General features: G+C 47.1%; 1 protein-coding gene across 6 annotated transcripts in view; it reads right to left on the reverse strand.

The window, feature by feature from the left end:
- Positions 1 to 7627: 7627 nt before the first annotated feature.
- Positions 7628 to 16980, reverse strand: part of ITPR2 (inositol 1,4,5-trisphosphate receptor type 2) — a 248316-nt gene continuing 238963 nt past the window's right edge. For all 6 annotated transcript variants that reach the window (XM_074539167.1, XM_074539170.1, XM_074539169.1 and 3 more), the window contains 2 exons: positions 9558 to 9719; positions 7628 to 8325 (listed from right to left, as the gene is read on the reverse strand). In XM_074539167.1, the coding sequence (XP_074395268.1) occupies positions 8239 to 8325; positions 9558 to 9719 (249 nt within the window). In that variant the 3' untranslated portion in view covers positions 7628 to 8238. The remainder of the gene's footprint in view (positions 8326 to 9557; positions 9720 to 16980) is intronic.

Below are 16980 nucleotides of genomic sequence, written 5' to 3' on the forward strand. Positions count from 1 at the left end.
CTGCCTCCAAATATTTGACCAGATGGGGAAAATTACAGGGACCCCAGAAGATAACTTGTCACTTGCCGGGAGAAATTGTGTCTGTGAAGGTTGAAGGTCTGGCTGAGGGAAAGCCATCTTGAGGGGAGCCCTTCCAACTAAAACCAGGCAAAATAAAAGGAAAAAAAGAGGTGATCTGGCAGCACTATACCTGCCCAGATATTGTGTGGGATCTCAGGATTTGAGCCCTGGGATGCAGGGCCCCTGAGACCACCCTTGGGGGGCCCGGGAGTCCTGGAATGTTGCCAGAAGTGTCTGGTGGCAGGACTTTGACCCTACACGGGAGACGACACCTTTATGAAGATAAGAGGGCCTCACCGGGTTGAAGGGTGGAAAGATTAGCTAATTAGAGGGTAAGAAACAGGGTTTAGGATTTATGTACAGGGGGGTTTAGAGGAGTAAGATGGAGGAATTGGGGTGTGTCCTGCCCTCCTTCTTCTTCCTCCTCTCCTCCATCTTCTTTGGCCACGGTGGCATTTTTGGATTGGTTATTACTAAGAGTACACCGAGTTATAAGAATAGATGGTATTGGGGAAAAATGATAAATATTGTATACGTAACTAGGGGTATAAAGATACGTGGCGGTCCGTGGGACGGCACAGTGTGCCCATGGCTGACTGCTGAGCGGATCTTTGTTAGGCTGAAAGAACATCTTTTAGATAAACAATTAATAAACATAAAACCAGAAAGAAGAACTGAAGCCTCTTCTCGTCCTTCGATACACGGGCTGTCCAAGGCCACCCCCGGGCCTTTCAGGCCCCTCAAACAGCCGAGATAAACCGGGCAATATTGTGTGAGTGCAGAACCACATTCAGCCCACGAGACAGCTTCACATTTGTGCTCCTTGCCTTGGAGGTGATGACCTCAAGCGGGGTGGGCATGGCTCTTCCTCCACAGGCCCAGTGATGCCCCGGGCACCACCCAAGGCCATGTGCTGAGGCATGTGGGCTGTTATTGCAATGCCTGTGCTGCAGAACAAGATTTGCATCCCGAGATTGCATTAGACTGGATTTCCCTCTCCTGGAGGAATGGGAACCAGCATGGCCCATGAGGAACCAGGTTTGCTTGGCCAGGATGCAGCGCTTGGGCTGAAGAGGAGTCAGATGAGAACCAGCTGGCAGATGCAGCCCATGTCTTCTGCCCATGGAGACTTCCAGGCCAGGTTAGCTCCCATTTCCAGCTCTGTGCCACAGAGGAGCAGATGGATAAAACTCTACGCCCTGCACTGCACATGATGTTTGAGTAGATGATCACAGTGGCCACTTCAAGCATTCTAATTGAGAGTTTGATTTTGCCATGCTAAAAACAAGCACGATTATAATTTGCTTTTGCTTTTATTTTTCCTCTCTTGAACATGCTTCCACCTCCCGCTTTGCGCTGAGCCCGGAAGCAGAAGTATCACATTACTCTGAGAGAAGGGAGTCTTGTGGTATTTCCATCCCATCCAGAGCCAGGAAACACAGGCAATTTTGCAAGACAGCTTGTACTCAGTAAATTTCCAGCTTGGTTTATATTTCTGTATTTATTTAGAGCTCATGTAAGAGAGCGCTTATCCCAAGTGAGGTGCTGTGGACAAACTTGCAAAAAAACCCCAGAGTTCATAGAACAAGGGCCCCGAGCAATAGGGATTTCAATGGACCAGTGAATCCTCTTTTCTGAAAAGGCACTCAAGATTGACAAAGACATGGACAGCCAGCTTCTGATAACACCAATTATTCACAGTCACTCAAAAGCAAACTTCTAGTAAATCCCACCAGTAAAATCACCATCCCTGACAACATTTTCTTGTGCCCTTGAGACCTTCCCTTGAACTTTCTTCCTTCCCTTTCTTTCCCTGCACTGTAACACATCACATTCACAACTCTCACAGTCTGGGGCCAGGTGCACAATGCCCTGCTAGCATCTTCCCACATCCCAGCTGCCAACCAGGAACCTGGACAGATGTTTGCACCTGCATAGGAAGAGCCATGACAGCTCCAGGGACCAAACTCTCCTCTCCTGGCTCCTCCACAGGCAGCAGGATTTGCATTTCTCACGGGAGGGCAGCGCTCACACCAGCTTTGCTTGTTTAGGGCCGCAGCCAAGCCGTCCCATTCCTGTTCCAGTGTTCCCAAATACCCTCAGACCGGGCTGTGTGTGCAAACCACACACAGTGACACACAGCACGGACACCTCAGCTCCCAGAACAGAAAGATGAAGGGCTGGGAGGGGTTTTGGGAGCACCAGGAATTCTGCTGGCTTTATCAAGTTGGGGTGGGAGCTTTTGTGCCAGACAAAGGGCTGCAAATGGGCCAGAACCAACCTCAAAGCCAGCAAAAGGTGACTTGAAAAAAAAAATAATATAAACTCTGAGCCAACTTCTGTTATCCAACACCGACTCATGACAGAAAATGGATTTTTTCAACCCTGTTTCTGAGTTGTCCTGTGCTCTGCTGGACACAACTGTGGGTCTCTACAGCAGGAACTGAGTTAACACAGGTCCCAGGTGTTTCATCCTGTAATGCTGGCAGGGCAGGGAAAAAGAAGCAAGGAAAAATATCCTCATATCTTTAGTAAGGGAGCAAGTGCTCCTAGGAGAGGATTGTGAAATTCAGATTCACATATCCCAGTTGAAGGCCATTACAGGAAACACTGAGGATGTGCCCAAAATCCCCAGTTTTTGTGGCAGCTCAGTGTTACTGGGAAGAAAACCTATAAATGTTGCAGATTTTAGGGGCCAGAAGGGAGTAACTTATGAAGGGAATTTGGGCCTTTGGACTGTAACTGGATCCCCCCACTGCTCCTGCCATCTGGATGAAATGTGAATGGTGACAGAGCCCATCCACAGCAGGGTGACCCCACAGCCTTGCACATGGGTGTGCATTGCCTTGGCAAAGGCCATGTGGATGCTCCATCAGGGAATGGAGACTCTGCAATGATTCACCACAAGAAGGGCTGCTATGAAAACCTCCTGCTTACATGGAGTCAGATATTGGATGCTGATGATCTACAGCATTTAAACAGAATTATTAAGTCATAAGAACACCATGCTCCTACACATTTTAGCTTATTGCTTCGGTTAATCAGTAAACCCTGTAGTCCAGGACATGCCCAGGCCTCACCTTACCTGAGTGGCAGTAGACAGAGGTGGAGACATGGAGAAAGAAACTTCCAGTACAAAAAGAAGGTTAACTCTTGGCTGTTTGCAGCAAGAGAAAAAAATGGGAATAGTAAAATTAGAAAGGCTGCTTGTCTTCTGCCTTGCAGCTTCCTGAAACAGTGCAGCATATAAATAGAGGGGGCAAGTGTGTGTTTATGGCAGCAATACGCCATTGCACATTTCACATCCCCACAGCCTGAGTTCCTTTTGAGGCATTTTGAATGATTCTGTGCAAATTCAGGATGTTCAGCACGGGCACCTGCAGGCAGTTGTGCTCCTATGGGCATCTTAGGGCAGCAGAGAGGTTAGCAGCCTTAAATCTCAGCTTTCTCCCCACAGAAATGAACTTGGCAGCCTTCCCCAGAAGGTAAGCACGTGCTTTCCAGAGAAAACATCCTTGCCTGCAGATGCTTTTGTCACAGCAGCAGCAGCAATGGTGGGAAGGGAGGAGCAGAATTCACTTGCAGGCCAGAACAGTGAGCCAGTGCCGAGGGAGAGGTTTGCTCCCTGAAACACCTCTTGAATTAAAATGTGCCTCGGGGGCAAACATTTGGAAAAAGAAAAGCCTTGGCATTAGGTTCTCAGTCCTGCATGTGAAACTGCTCCCCTTTGGGCTTAGAAGCTTAATGCTGGTTTGGGGGCTTTTTGACTGAAATCTTAGGTTGAAAGCTTGCTGCATGAAACCCCGTTTTCTCTTAGGATATCCTTTTTGCAAAACCATCTAACAAACCTAGTAGTAAACAAGCTCCTTTCTATTTAGCCTTAAAATCATGCCAGAGAATAGAAAAGGAAGTTAATTCTACTCAAAATCTCAGTAAGTTGGTGGAACAAGTGCACAAGAGAAACAGCATGCTCCATTTAATAGGATTTTTCTTACTGATTAATTAGCAGGCTTTTTCTTGCTAAGAAGAGGCCTTATTTTTTTCTTCATTAATATTGACTATTTGTAAAAAAAAAAAAAAAAACAGGTGGGAAAAAGGAAAAGAAAGGACTTATATGATGTAGTTTATTGACCACAGGTTTGTAGGGAGGGCTCTTCCATTCTTCACAAGACCTAATGTGAAAAATGCATATTATATGGCTCTCCACAGATATTTACCATATGTATTTGCTGTATTGATTAGTAGTGCTGTATTAACATTTTAATAATATGATAAATGTAGTCTTGTAATTAAAAGGTAACTTTTGTAGTTAAAATAAGAACTATGTTAGTGGGATTTTTTTAAGAAAGGAATGAGGCACCATATAGCAGCCCCAGGACACCTGAATCTTTCAGAGAAAAAGAATTTATTGCCTTCTTATCAGATGAAACGAACTTCTTCCCACCTCGAAGGTGCTTTTAGGATTAGAAGGAAGAAGTTGATGATGACCAGACAGAATCTTTTGTCTGAATGGAATTTATGCATCATGTATGGGGTGTATGAATATGCAACAGGCTGTTGTTTTTAAGGGTTAATCCTCTGTTAACAGGGTGTCCTTTATCGGGCTTGTGCTGCCCAGAAAAAGGCACTTGGACATCTGTAACTCTTTGTCTTTTTTTGTCTCATATTGTCCTAATTCAATTTGTCCAAATTGTTATTACTCAACAATTGTATTCCTATTTTTATAACCATTTTATTACTATTAAACTTTTAAAATTTTAAAAACGAGTGATTGGCGTTTTTCACAGCTAAGATTTCCTTAGCCCAAGTTGAGAGACACAATTTGTCTTTCTCAATTCTTTCACCCAGAGGAGTGGGGAGAGCCCTTGGTCTCTCAGTGTGCTACCTGAAAGAGTTACACTAAAAACATTACAAAAAAAAAAAAAGAGAAGACAAAAATGTGCAAAATAATCTCACACAGAAAAGTCTGCATGATGGTCCTGTGGAATCATAAAGGTTGGAAAAGATCAGGCAGCAGCAGAACCCCTGAGGCTGTGTGCCTTGAGCCTGCTCATCCCCACCTGGTGACACCTGAGCCATCGCCATCCCTGGCTCTGCCCGCCTGCACCTAGGGCTGCCCTGGCCTCCACAAAGAGCACCCAGCAAATCCTTCACCCAGCTGCCACCCAGATGGAGCAGTCTGCACCTGAAATAACACAAATTCTTGCTTTCCTTGCTGCATTCGGCCTCTATCCATTCAGGGCTGAAGGAATGGGTGCACACCCACAGCCTGGCCCCCCATCCAGCCCGCTCCTCCCAAACCAGAACGCACATCTCTCCCCAGCCTCGGCACCAAGAATGACACAGACATATATAAAATGACACATTTTATTAAAAGTTACATTCAGCAGCAATGGACACATTTACTTAAGTAGATTTTAACTGTCAAGGAGCTTATAATTATAAATCTCTCTCTAAGGCCTTGAAAGCTCTTAGATGTTTTAACTTCATTGCAATCATTTAATATAAATAGGTAAGGTAAATGATACTTGCCTAGGAAAAGGTTACCCCAGCTGCATTAAACAAAGATATACACATAAATATATGTATAAAACAATGATTTTTGTTATAAACTCATTCATGGGGATATTTCACTATCTTTAAGTCTTGGGGCCTGGCCCTGCAACCATTATCCACACAAGGAGCCTCCTGTTTGCCTTACCACGTGTGAGTGTACAGATTGCTCACATGGAGGAGAGCAGGGCAGGACCTAAGTTTTGACAGAAACAGCAAAGATGTTGAAATTCTCAGTGAAATATATTTACAGTCTGTGCAAGTAGCATCACCTACTGTTACTGATTATGGAGGTCTCTCTGAACAGCAGAAAGGCACCGTGGCCAAGGCCAACCAGCGTCTGTTCTCTGATTTAGATGCTGTAACTTTCCCTCCTGAAGAGCAGGAGCTGTGCTCCTGAGCCCCAGGGGATGTGGGCTGGGATGTGGGAGCACCAGCAGCACCCACCTGCAGCCCTGAGCTCGGGCACAAACCCATCCAGCCTCAAGCTCTCCCAGCTCCAGCAGCAGAAGCCTCCCCTGATGTGCAGCTGCTTTTTCTGAGTGTAAACAAGAAAAGTGCCAACCCATTCCAGTATTAGCCAACCTCACACCCCCCAATAAATAATGAGAGTTTAACTTATAATTGAACTGTGCTTTGTGTTTTAGAGCCACACTTGTGAGAAAAGGAAATTGCTGTTGCAACAGAAGCTGTGAGTAGATCTGATTAACTGTATGAACTAATTTGAATTAATACAGCTACAGGGTCTGAGTCCCTACCACCTTACTGCTGATTTTATGTTTGTGGGCAGCTCCTTTGGCCATCACCTCTCACAACCAGGGTGCTCTCTGGACTAAGGCCAACACAAAGAGATTTGCTTCCAGTAAAATACATAAACCTCTGATTTCTACACTATTTTTGAAGGACACAATTGAAGCCAATGGGAGATGTTTTAGTGGTAGAAGATATAAATATGTTGCTACTATATATTACTTTTATCTCAGCCACGTCACTGCCACAAAAAATAAGAAAAAAAAGTAGCTTCAAAAACTGGTTTGAATTTGGGATAAAGACAGTGAAATACCCCTTCCTTCCCTTTACTCTAGGCCTGTTGGTTTGAGTAGTGCCTTCACCAGGACAACAGCATTTCTCCAGGAAGAAACTGGAAAATATTTACACCAATAATATTTTTTCCTTTGATCAAAATGGTTTTTATAACAAAATGAAAATTTTACAGGGGCAAATCATTGCAAAAATATTTTGGTTTAAAAAGTGACTCCATGTAACAAGAGGTGCATTTTCAAATGTGAGACAATCTGGTAACCAAAACCCACTGAAAATGAAAGTGAACTGAGGACACAACTCCCATTTGTGCCCCTCAATTTTTTTCCTAAAAGACAAGAGTCCCCTAGGGCTCTGTGGAAACCCTGTAACTTTTCTTTCAAGCCATCCCAAGAAATACAGGATAGAGCAGAAACCTGCACTGGTGACTCAGCTGCTGCCTTTTGCAGGGCTGAGAGCTGGAAGGAGCCTCCCTGATGTTGCCCCCTGTTCCCCACAAGGCTTCCCTCCAAACCCCTGGAAGTGGGAAGGGCAGGCAAAACCATCAAACCATGATCTGTAGCTCAGAGGAAAGCTGGCAGAATTTGGTGTTTATTTACTCAAATCAACTCTTGTTGAAGATGAGCTTATGGAAGGTAATGACACCATTACATGTACAAAAAGACATTTCTACGCTTTTTTGTAAAAACTAAAATCCCATACACGCTTCAAACTACAGGTATAATTTTTTCCCCCTGAATCCTCCATTGGAACTTGAATTTAAAACACAGTTTAACTCCTCAGTATGTGAAACCTCATGGCCACATTAATCGAGAACATCTGAAACCAGGAGAAAGAAATCACTTCCAGTTATGTTGTCAGTATTATGTGCATAACATTCCCACAGCTGTAGATCCATTATGCTCCATGTTATAAATAAGAAATTGCATGGTGACAGCTAAAATTCAAAAGCGTTAATGTTTCTCTTTGCAACTTTTTCTATTTTTTCCTTTTTTTTTTTTTTTTCTTCCTCCAGTCTTTTGAGGTTTCTCCCCTTTCCCTCCTAGTAGAAGTTACTTGAAGCAATGTCACCGCTTAGGGACTGACATATTTTTGGTAATTAAAAAATAGTAAATGCCAAGCAAATATGACTAATGTTGCTATTTGGCAAGTGAGCCAGAGACGACCTATTGATTCTGAGCCACGCTGTCGTGCTTGCCTCAATAAACACCTCTCCTTCTTCTGCTCAGCTCGCTCCTCCCGGTGCTCCGGGGACAAAGGGGCTCCCAGGATGTGGCCAAGTGCTGTCCCAGCCTGTGTCCCAGCCTGTGTCCCAGCCTGTGTCCCAGGCAGCCCTGGAGCCGGAGCCAGGCAGGGAATACAAACGAGCCGCCTTGTATCGCTCACATTCTAGGTTGTGGTCCCTCTCAACCATGAAAAACAGCTACAAATTGTTCCCAGAGCTAAACCACTTAACATCTTGGCACTTGGTTGTTTTTAACTTTGTAACAATAGGCACTGTTCACTCCTCTCAATCTCAGTTTTTTATTCTATAATAAAGCAGGAATACTGATGAAAGGCTAGTCACGGCTTCTCCCCGTGGTATCAGGGTGGTGGCATGTGATGATTCACATGGGGTGTGTTTGATCCAAGAAAGCCCAGCCTCTGCTTATTCTTCCTTTGTTCTGTCATCTAAGGTGGAAAGGCAGAGAGAGACGAGTTGAGATTTTTTTTTTCTTTTTACTATTATTTAGCAGTCACAGAGCAAGATACATATAAGCAAAACAACAGGGAGTGGAATTCTTTTCTTCAGCATAGAAAATTACAAGTAAGGGATGCCTTTGAAGTGGGAGATCTGTTTCCTGCAAAGTATGGACATTTTATTCTCATTTATACATTATTCTTATCCCCCGGCAGGTCTTACAGAGTATTATTTGTGCTGCTATTGTGTTGTGTAGCCCTGCAGAGGGTCAGAGTTTGCACTTGGTGCTGCAGAATCACAGAAGGAAGAGATGGCCCTGGCCACACAGGGTTTAAATTTAAGCCAGGAGAGAACAGATTCAGCCAGAGGGGGATGAAAAAAATCCCACCAGGATGTTGTGGGTAAGCACAATGAGCAATGGTCTCAGCACATCCAGCCTAAACCTTTGTTGGGTTTTTCACAGGGAAAAGTTTTAAGGAGGGATTTGAAGGGAATAATTAGATAACGCTGTTGATGCCACTGAAGAGCTTCCCATAAAGAAAACACACAGATGCTTTTCTGAAGCTGTAATGAGCAAAGCAGAGGTGAGCAGCACCTCTAGCAAAAAAGGAGCTGGCCTTTTGATCCTGAAGGGAGAGCAAACACGGCAGGCAGGCGATGTGGGCAGGAGCAGGGCTTTAAGGGAGGCTTTGAGGGAGGCCAGCAGCTTGTGCTCCATACGGGAGAGCAGAGGGAGCTGCAGGAGGGGCACCAGCACAAGGGTGACACAAGCAAAGCAACAGGCTCTGCAAATTATTTTCACAAGGGCACTGTTGATGTTCTCAGTGGGGGAAAAACCCAAGGGCTGGACACAGAAGGCTTTTTTCCTCCAGGCTCCCATCAGTATGCAGCTATTCCTGACACTACACTGCTTTCACTGCCGGGTTATGCAGCCCCTCATCCCTTCTGCAGTTTCCCCTCTGTCCTTGCACACTCACCAGGAGCATTTCATGACCAGTTCCCGCTCTGAGTTTTCTCCTTACCTGATCTCTGCTGTTGCTAACAGAGTACAATTTCACTCCAAACCCTTATCAGTGTATCTACCCAGAAAGCTTGCTGGAGGGAAAGATAAAACCTTCCTGAGACAAAAGTCTCTTTTGTAACACTGTCCTGACTGCGACGTGATGGAAGGCAGCGCCTTCACCCACACGTGCTCACTTTGCTGCCCACACAGGGCACTTACCTGCTCCTTGAGCTCAGCCAGCTGACTGGAAAGCTGTTTCACAAGGCTCATGGTTGACTCCAGCCTCTCCTGCAGGTTCCTGATTTCATTTTGCTCACTGTCGCCTTCATTGCTAACCAGAGACATGGCTCTCATCCGAGGGAACCAGTCCAAATTCTTCTCCTACACAGGTATTAGGAAAATAAGGCATGTTAGTAGGGGTTTATGCAGGGCTACTAAGCTGAGACTAGAGGATGAAAGCTCAGAAGGACTTCTGCTCAGTGGATGACACACAGCAAGTGAGCTTAAGCAGTAAATTCAGAGAGTATTTCAAACGAGCAGTTTTATTTTTGGTTCTCATTAGCTACAGAGAAGGAACCAACTGGAAAATCTGGGTTCCCCACAGCTGCACCTGCACTGCAGTGTGGGCAGTGTTGGCACATTCACCTGTGGCTCTGGCAAGCAGAAATGCCCTCACTGGGAAGACTCCTCTGGTGCACCAGGAAACCCTCAGTGCTCCCCGTGCTTTGCTCTTAAGTGTATGCAGGGACACATTTCCCCTGTGTCTCTTCAGCTTGGCTGGTCTCCATCTATTTCGGCTGTCCTTGCAGCAATGTCAGCAAGGCAACACCAGGGAAACAAGACAAGAGCCTTCCAGACCAGCCTCAAGCACTTCTCCTGGCAGACCAGAAGGACCTGGAGCCAGCTGCCCACAGCAGGGGACGTGGGGTCCTGGGAATGGCTTATGCTTCACTGTGCTGCTCAGACTGTGCATCATGGATAAATGCAAGCACAACCCCGGGGCCAGGGGCTAACCTGCACTGCATGGAACAGCACTGAGCTGGGTGTTTCTTTATCCATGGACTCAGGCTATGAATTCAGCCATGACCAAACCACTGTAAACAGACGATATGACTCAGGAAGGTGCTGCATATCCGCACGAGCCCGAATGGCTCCATGGCTCAGGGGCACAGATATTTGTGTGCAGAGCTTGACAGATGGAGGAGACAGAAGGGTGCAAGACTAGAGGAGTGGCAGCCACGTGGAAAGCAGCCTGGTTTCCCCTGAGACCAAGGGAACAGAGCAGGTCCTGCAGCAGCAGCACGCACACACCTCTGCCCTGTGCCTTGCGGGCAGTGGGAGGACGTGGCTGGGCCACGTGCACTTGATAACTTGAGAAGCAGAATCAGTGTGTTTCTTCCAGTCCCTTGAGCTTTGAATGGCCCCACATAAATAACACAGTGTCAGGAGGAATGGAAAGGAGCTCTTGCCCAAAGTCCACCTACAAGACACCTGGAAGGCAGGAGCTCTGCTACTTATGTTGTCCAGGTATTTGGTAAAGTTTTAAGTCCATCAAACTGATCATAGTTTTAGACTTTGCCTCTATTTTTTGTGTGAAAATAGAGAAGGCAGTGATGATTTTGCAGCATTCACAGCTGGGCAGCCAGGGCAGCCATGCCTGAGCAGGGTCCAGGAGGGCTGGTCTGGCAGAACTGTGAACTTGGGATACACCGAGGCTTTTATTGAGCTTCCAGGAGGATTTCCTGTCACCTCTGTAGTGCTCTGCCCTGATCACCAAACCCTCTCCTCCTACAGCAGCATGATTTAGAAACATCTAGGCTAAGCCTGAGTGAGCATGGCAGCACTAACAGTACTCGTGTTTGTCCACTCTTTGTGTTAGCCCAGTCCCCTCTGTTACTCTGGATAAGACTAAATGCAAAGCTATATGAATTTTAGCATTTTTTCTTCTTTTTAACTCAAAAGTGCCAATGTGTTTTTGCCTGGCTGTGCAAGCCCCGGTCCTGTCCCCAAATCCCCAAGGCTGCCCAGGGAGCAGGAGCGTGTCCCCGGTTGCATTGGGCAGCCCCGGGCTGGCAGCCGCGGGCGCCGGTGGAACGCGGCCTCTGTGCTCGCCGCTCACTTCTCCAGCCTCGTGATCTCATTATGACAATTTACTGTGGTTACACATGATGCCATTTTCAATGGGTCATAACTCATTCAAATCAAAACCTGTTTTCACCAGCCCTGCTGGTGAGCTGGAGAGGAGCGCACGTGACCCTCCCTGTGGATATCCCCAGCTGACACGCCGGGCGGGAGGATCCTGTTTCTGCCACATGCGCTCCTGCTTACAAGACCAGCATTCATCTCACACCAGTACACGCCGATATTCATTTTAAATTTATTTTGGCTAGGATGTAGCAGAGCATTCATCACGTGCCTGGTGTCGAGCACAGGTGTACTCATTTATACTAAGCTTAGTTTGTGCACAGTGCCTTTCTGGATTGATGCCTTTTTCTTTTTTTCTTTTTTTTTTTTTTCAAAATGTTTGCCAGCAAATTTGTCTGCCACTACAGGCACAGAACTTTAATTCAAGGCAGCTACAGTGAACAGAGCTGCACTTGTACCTGAATGTTTCCTGGAAAGCTCTGGTATCTGTACTCATTACAGCTCCTCCAGCCTGAAACACCTGAGGATACCAAATGCAAGGCCATAGGAGCCAGCGGAGGGAACAGGAGCCCTTTCAAGCCTCACAACAACACCAGAGTCCCTAAAGCCAGGCTGCACAGGGAGAGCAATCTGAGACTCCATCATTGTGGCTCCTCTGTTTGCCGAGTACTGCTGCCAGGATTGTGAAATGCATTTTGCTAGTTTTGTTTTTTCCATCTGCCACTCCCTCACTCCTCCAGGACACAAGGCAGAGACCTCTGGCTGCTTTGGAAAGATTTTTGTGGACTGATCCTGCAGCCCACTGCAGCATCCAGAGGAATCTGTGCCAGGCACCCTGGCTGTCCTGAGGCTCCCAGTGTCACCTGCTTCCTTCCTCCTCAGCATGACACTACACTGCCTGGAGAGAGGGACGGCCAGGAGCAGCTGGGGACAGGGAGGGCACGGGCAGCAAGCACTTCACCCACTGCTGTGGAGCACAGGGAGCAGATGTGGCCCTGCAGCTGGAACCACCCTGCACCACGTGCCAGCTCATCTCGGCCACCACCAGCCCCAGAGTCACGGGACTTCAGCGACAGACTCACGTGTGCCCAGTTATTGCCTTCTTAGAAACGCTGTGACAATCTCTTCCAGGAATGAAACCCAGGTGTGGTTTGGTTACATATCAGGAAAATCTGGGCCTTTTTTCCCCCAAAGTATTGTGGAGGATCAAGCAAGGACTTGATCCAAGTTCTAAGAGAAGCTGATGGTTTGCATGGGCTGGAGACCTCCTGAAAAGATGCTGCTGACTTTTGGAGGTGGCAGAGAGGCAACAGGTCAAACATCTGCCCACGGGTCCCACTTGGAGTGCCAAGAGCTGTGCTAGGTGCAGACCTCTTAGTTCTCAGCTGCAATACACATCTGATGAAATCAGTCCAGCTGTGTATTTTTGTCATGCAAAGGATCAGAAAGATTCAAAATTCGGTAGGAGACACATTATAGCCTGCCAAGCTGTCTTTAGGTTAAAAATACTTACCTAGCTTTCACTGATAGTTCCTTTCTAGAGCACACAGCAGGTACTTTCCCTTGCTGAACCACACGCTTTTGCCAGTCAATATGATCTTACTTTTTCATTGCATTATGAACTGCAGAACTTTATTAAAGGGCAGCGTGAAAATTAGCTTTGGCAGACAGCTCTGTTTGCTGAGTCTCTACCACAAACAAACAGCAGTTGGTGCTGGGGACAACAAACTTTTGATCACAGACCTGCCAGGATCCAGAAGGCAAGTTGGACAAGGCTCCTTGGCCAAAATTTTCGGTGTTCATAGGGGGACACGCACTCTTGTGACTGCTCAGCAAGGGGAAAGCTATTTTTACTTCAAGGTAATTGCTTGCCAATTAACTGGAGGTCATTAACATGTTTGTACACCCCTAAACACTTGTTCTGGGACTTAAATGGGCTCGGTGCAGGGTTCACCTTGACCAACACCTTCAAGCTGTAACATGCAGGAGCACTCCTGGGGGTGTGCAGGATGTTATCTGTCATGCCTTACCTATTACTCTCAGAAATCCAACGATTTTGCCCAGGATAGCATTCACTCAGAAATTTGAACCCTGCCTGGAACGGAGAGGCAATTTGGAGGAGGAAGGCAGGCTGCTGGCAGGGAGCAGGGCAAACCTCTGCAAACAGCTGTCACGGGACTCAATCAACCGCCACCAGGTTAGCCTGAGGTGACACAGCTCGAGCATTAATGAGCTCACAGAGGGTGAGCTATGTGGACGGGATGCTTTTAAACCAAGTAGCTGCCTGGATAAATAATTAATTGTGAAAATGTACCGAAATCTTCTTTCTAAACAACCACTGTTTAAGGCAGTATGTTGTTAAGTGTTATTGTTATTTCATTCTTGCACAGGATGGCAGCAATTCACAGCCCACCCAGGGATCACAGAATCTTCCCTCTCCACGCTCTTCCCACGAGCGCAGCTTGTGCCTCGCAGGATCCGCATTGAAGCAGACATCTGTGTCCAGGGCACAGCGTCAGCCAGACAGGAAAGCTGCAGGGACAGAAAGGAGCTGCAGCCTCCTCTCTGCCAGTTCAGCTGGGGGAAAGGGAAAAAAAAGGGAAGAAAGGCAGGTGGGGTGAGCCAAAAGGCTGCGGGCCAGAGAGGCTGCACACGAGCAGAGCAGAGCAGAGCAGACATTGGTGTGGCGATCCAGCGCGCTCGCCCCTCTGTTCTCCCCTCGGCTGGCAGGGCTCCAGCCACAGGCACAGCTCCCCCAGGGCCAGACTCTGTGCAGGGCTCTGGGTGCACATACTCGAGGTGCCCACGGCGAGGGCACATGCCTGAGAAATCACAGGGCTCAGAGGATTTGCTCCTTGAGCTCGCTGGAAAACCTCAAACCCTCCGTCTCAGAGAGGCAGGCTCAGAGCAGAAGTCTGCGTCTGCCTCCTGCAGTTTTCTGTGCAACTCTCTCCTTCCCTTCTGTGGGCTTTCCAGGGGGATGGCAGAGCTGTGGGATAAGTCCTCCCTTTGGTAAAATATTGCCATTTTTCTGACTTTGCTGGCTTTGTTTGAGCATGGATGGAGGAAAGACTGAAGAAATCTGTTTAGAGTTTCTATACTTTGTACGAAGCCTCTCTTGAGCCATCCCTGTCCTGTTGGCACAGCCAACTGGCTTCAATCAAGCTCTCACGCTGAGCTGAATCCCTGCCTTCGGAGTAATTGGCAGAGGGATGTTTCTTTAGGAGGTGCTGGTTTCACAGGCTAGCAGCGAGATGGATCAGCTGCAACCAGCAGGAAAGACTGGGCTGAGCCTTTAAAAAATAGATTACTAGATAACAGTGAGAGAAAATAGGTCAAAGAGTAGGACAAGGGGGATGAAGTAGAGGAGCAAAGGCAGCTTAATGCAGACTTTCAGCCGGTGCTACTGCCACGGGCTGCGAGGGCCACGCTGCCGTCAGCTGTGCCAGACTCATTTCTCCAGCATGCTCTAATGCAGTGACTCTCAGCCCTTTCCACCCCGTGACCCCTTGTTGCAACATGAAAACAAGCCCTTTCAGGACTTCCCTCCTATCTGTTCACCAGGAAAAGCGGTGATTAGTGCTCACGACTCCTCCTGGGCTGTGATCTGCCCTCCTGCATGCACCAGGGCAGGGGAGCGGCCGCTGTGTCTCCCAGCCCGCAGTCCTGCAAGGATCCTTCTCTCCTCGGTGACTCAGCCAGGCTGCCATCAGGAGGGCTGTGCCCTACTGCAGGGCTGAGAAAACAGGGGTGCTGGAAGGCCTCTTGCTCCTCAGCTAGATGGTTGCTGAAGGGTGCACAAGAGGAGCGTGGACATCAATCACCAGGAAGGTTTGCTGCTGGCATCTTTACGTGTTACACTGTGCTATCCCAGAACACATCTTTGTGGGCAGGCAGCAACCACAGCAGCAGCCCCCAAAAAAAACCTCCTACAGCTTTGGGAAGACTGAGCCTCTTTAGAAAGACTGTAGCCCCTCAAGTGCCCCTTTGGGCTGGCAAAAACCCTGCTGGTCATCCCATGGCCTCCAGGGCTGAGGAGTGGCACTGCCAGCCCTCTGTGCCCTCAGCATGAGAGCAAACAAACTGGGCATCACTGCTCTCCAGCAGGCAGCCTGTCAGGCGCGAGAAGGAACAGTTCACTCCCCTTTTCTGGGCCAGCACCTTGAATAAATACTTCAGCGCTGGGTACAAAGAGATCTATTTACTGAGAACTATTCTGTATGTCTGAAATGCAAATAAACCCATCCGTTCCCTTCCCAGTGTGCTGCCCATGTAAGCAGAGAGGGATCAGTCCAAATGACCTTTCAAAAGCTATTATTTTTTTTGTCTAGGGACAGAATCTGGTCCTAAAAGTCCAGCGTTATGTAGCTCCTATAGCCACCTTAAAAAGGGATTTTCAAGATTTAAGCTATCGTGTGCTTTAGATGACACAGGGCAATAACCACTTTGTGATTTAATCACAGACAATAATAATTTGGTTCAGTGCATGATTCAGCTAATCCACAATTTGATAAACGTTCATCCTAAACTACAAACCCAAATAGCTTTCTGCAAATCCTGTTTGACACTTTAATGTTAAGACTGTATTTGATAAGCAATCTGTGCTGTACAAGAATATAGGGAGGGAAATTAGGAATTGTTATGCATCTATATGCATCCAGAACAGTAATTCAAAGAAAATAAAAATAAACCTTGGCAATTACAGATAAATCTTTATACAACAAGAGAACTAATAGGTTTGGCTGGGTCTGCACTGGATTGATACGTGCTACAGCTCCCACAGCTCACAGAAAAACAGAAAAACCTGTTACCCCCTGAAAGAAGGTTGAAACCACAACACAGACCCACAGTCTGCTTTAGCAGTGTCATTGATGCATTTACTTTCGTTTTAACTTGGCTGAATGTTTTCGACGGCTGCAACAGAATCTATCACCGTAATTCTGAGTAATTGCAAGTTCTTCAAGACTGATATCCAGGCCAGGCAGTTATAAATGTCTCAGTGTTTCTGTATCAGCATTCTCACTTATGATACACCCGCAAAAATTATGGTGAGGAACGATAATAAACCCCAAATTGCAAAGAATTTTCTCTGACGCTCTGTGGGGCAGTTTAGACACTCAAATTGAAGCTCTGTAAAGGACAAGCACTGCCATATTTCTGCTTATCAAACTCACCTAAGGGACTTTGCATTTACCTCCAAAAGATGGAAATAAGAATGAGAGTAATTTTTTCCATAAGTTTGAATGTGCTCTCACACTGCAGTTGTGGGCAAGCCACGTGCCAGCAGCAGGTCTGTGAGTCACAGCGTGTCCCTAGAGAGGAAAAGGCCACCCTGACCCCGGCTGCAGCAGCCACAAGGGGAGAGATCCCACTCCAGCAGCTCTGCCCTGGAAGGTGGCAAGCAGGAACCAAACTAAGCAGCTTTGTGTCTGAGATGGGCCATTCCAGCCACTGTCCAGGTGAGACCCAGGGATCTGCAGGTGTGCAGGGACCTCAG

Source organism: Zonotrichia albicollis, chromosome 4 (genome assembly GCF_047830755.1).
Source record: "Zonotrichia albicollis isolate bZonAlb1 chromosome 4, bZonAlb1.hap1, whole genome shotgun sequence".
Classification (NCBI taxonomy): domain Eukaryota; kingdom Metazoa; phylum Chordata; class Aves; order Passeriformes; family Passerellidae; genus Zonotrichia; species Zonotrichia albicollis.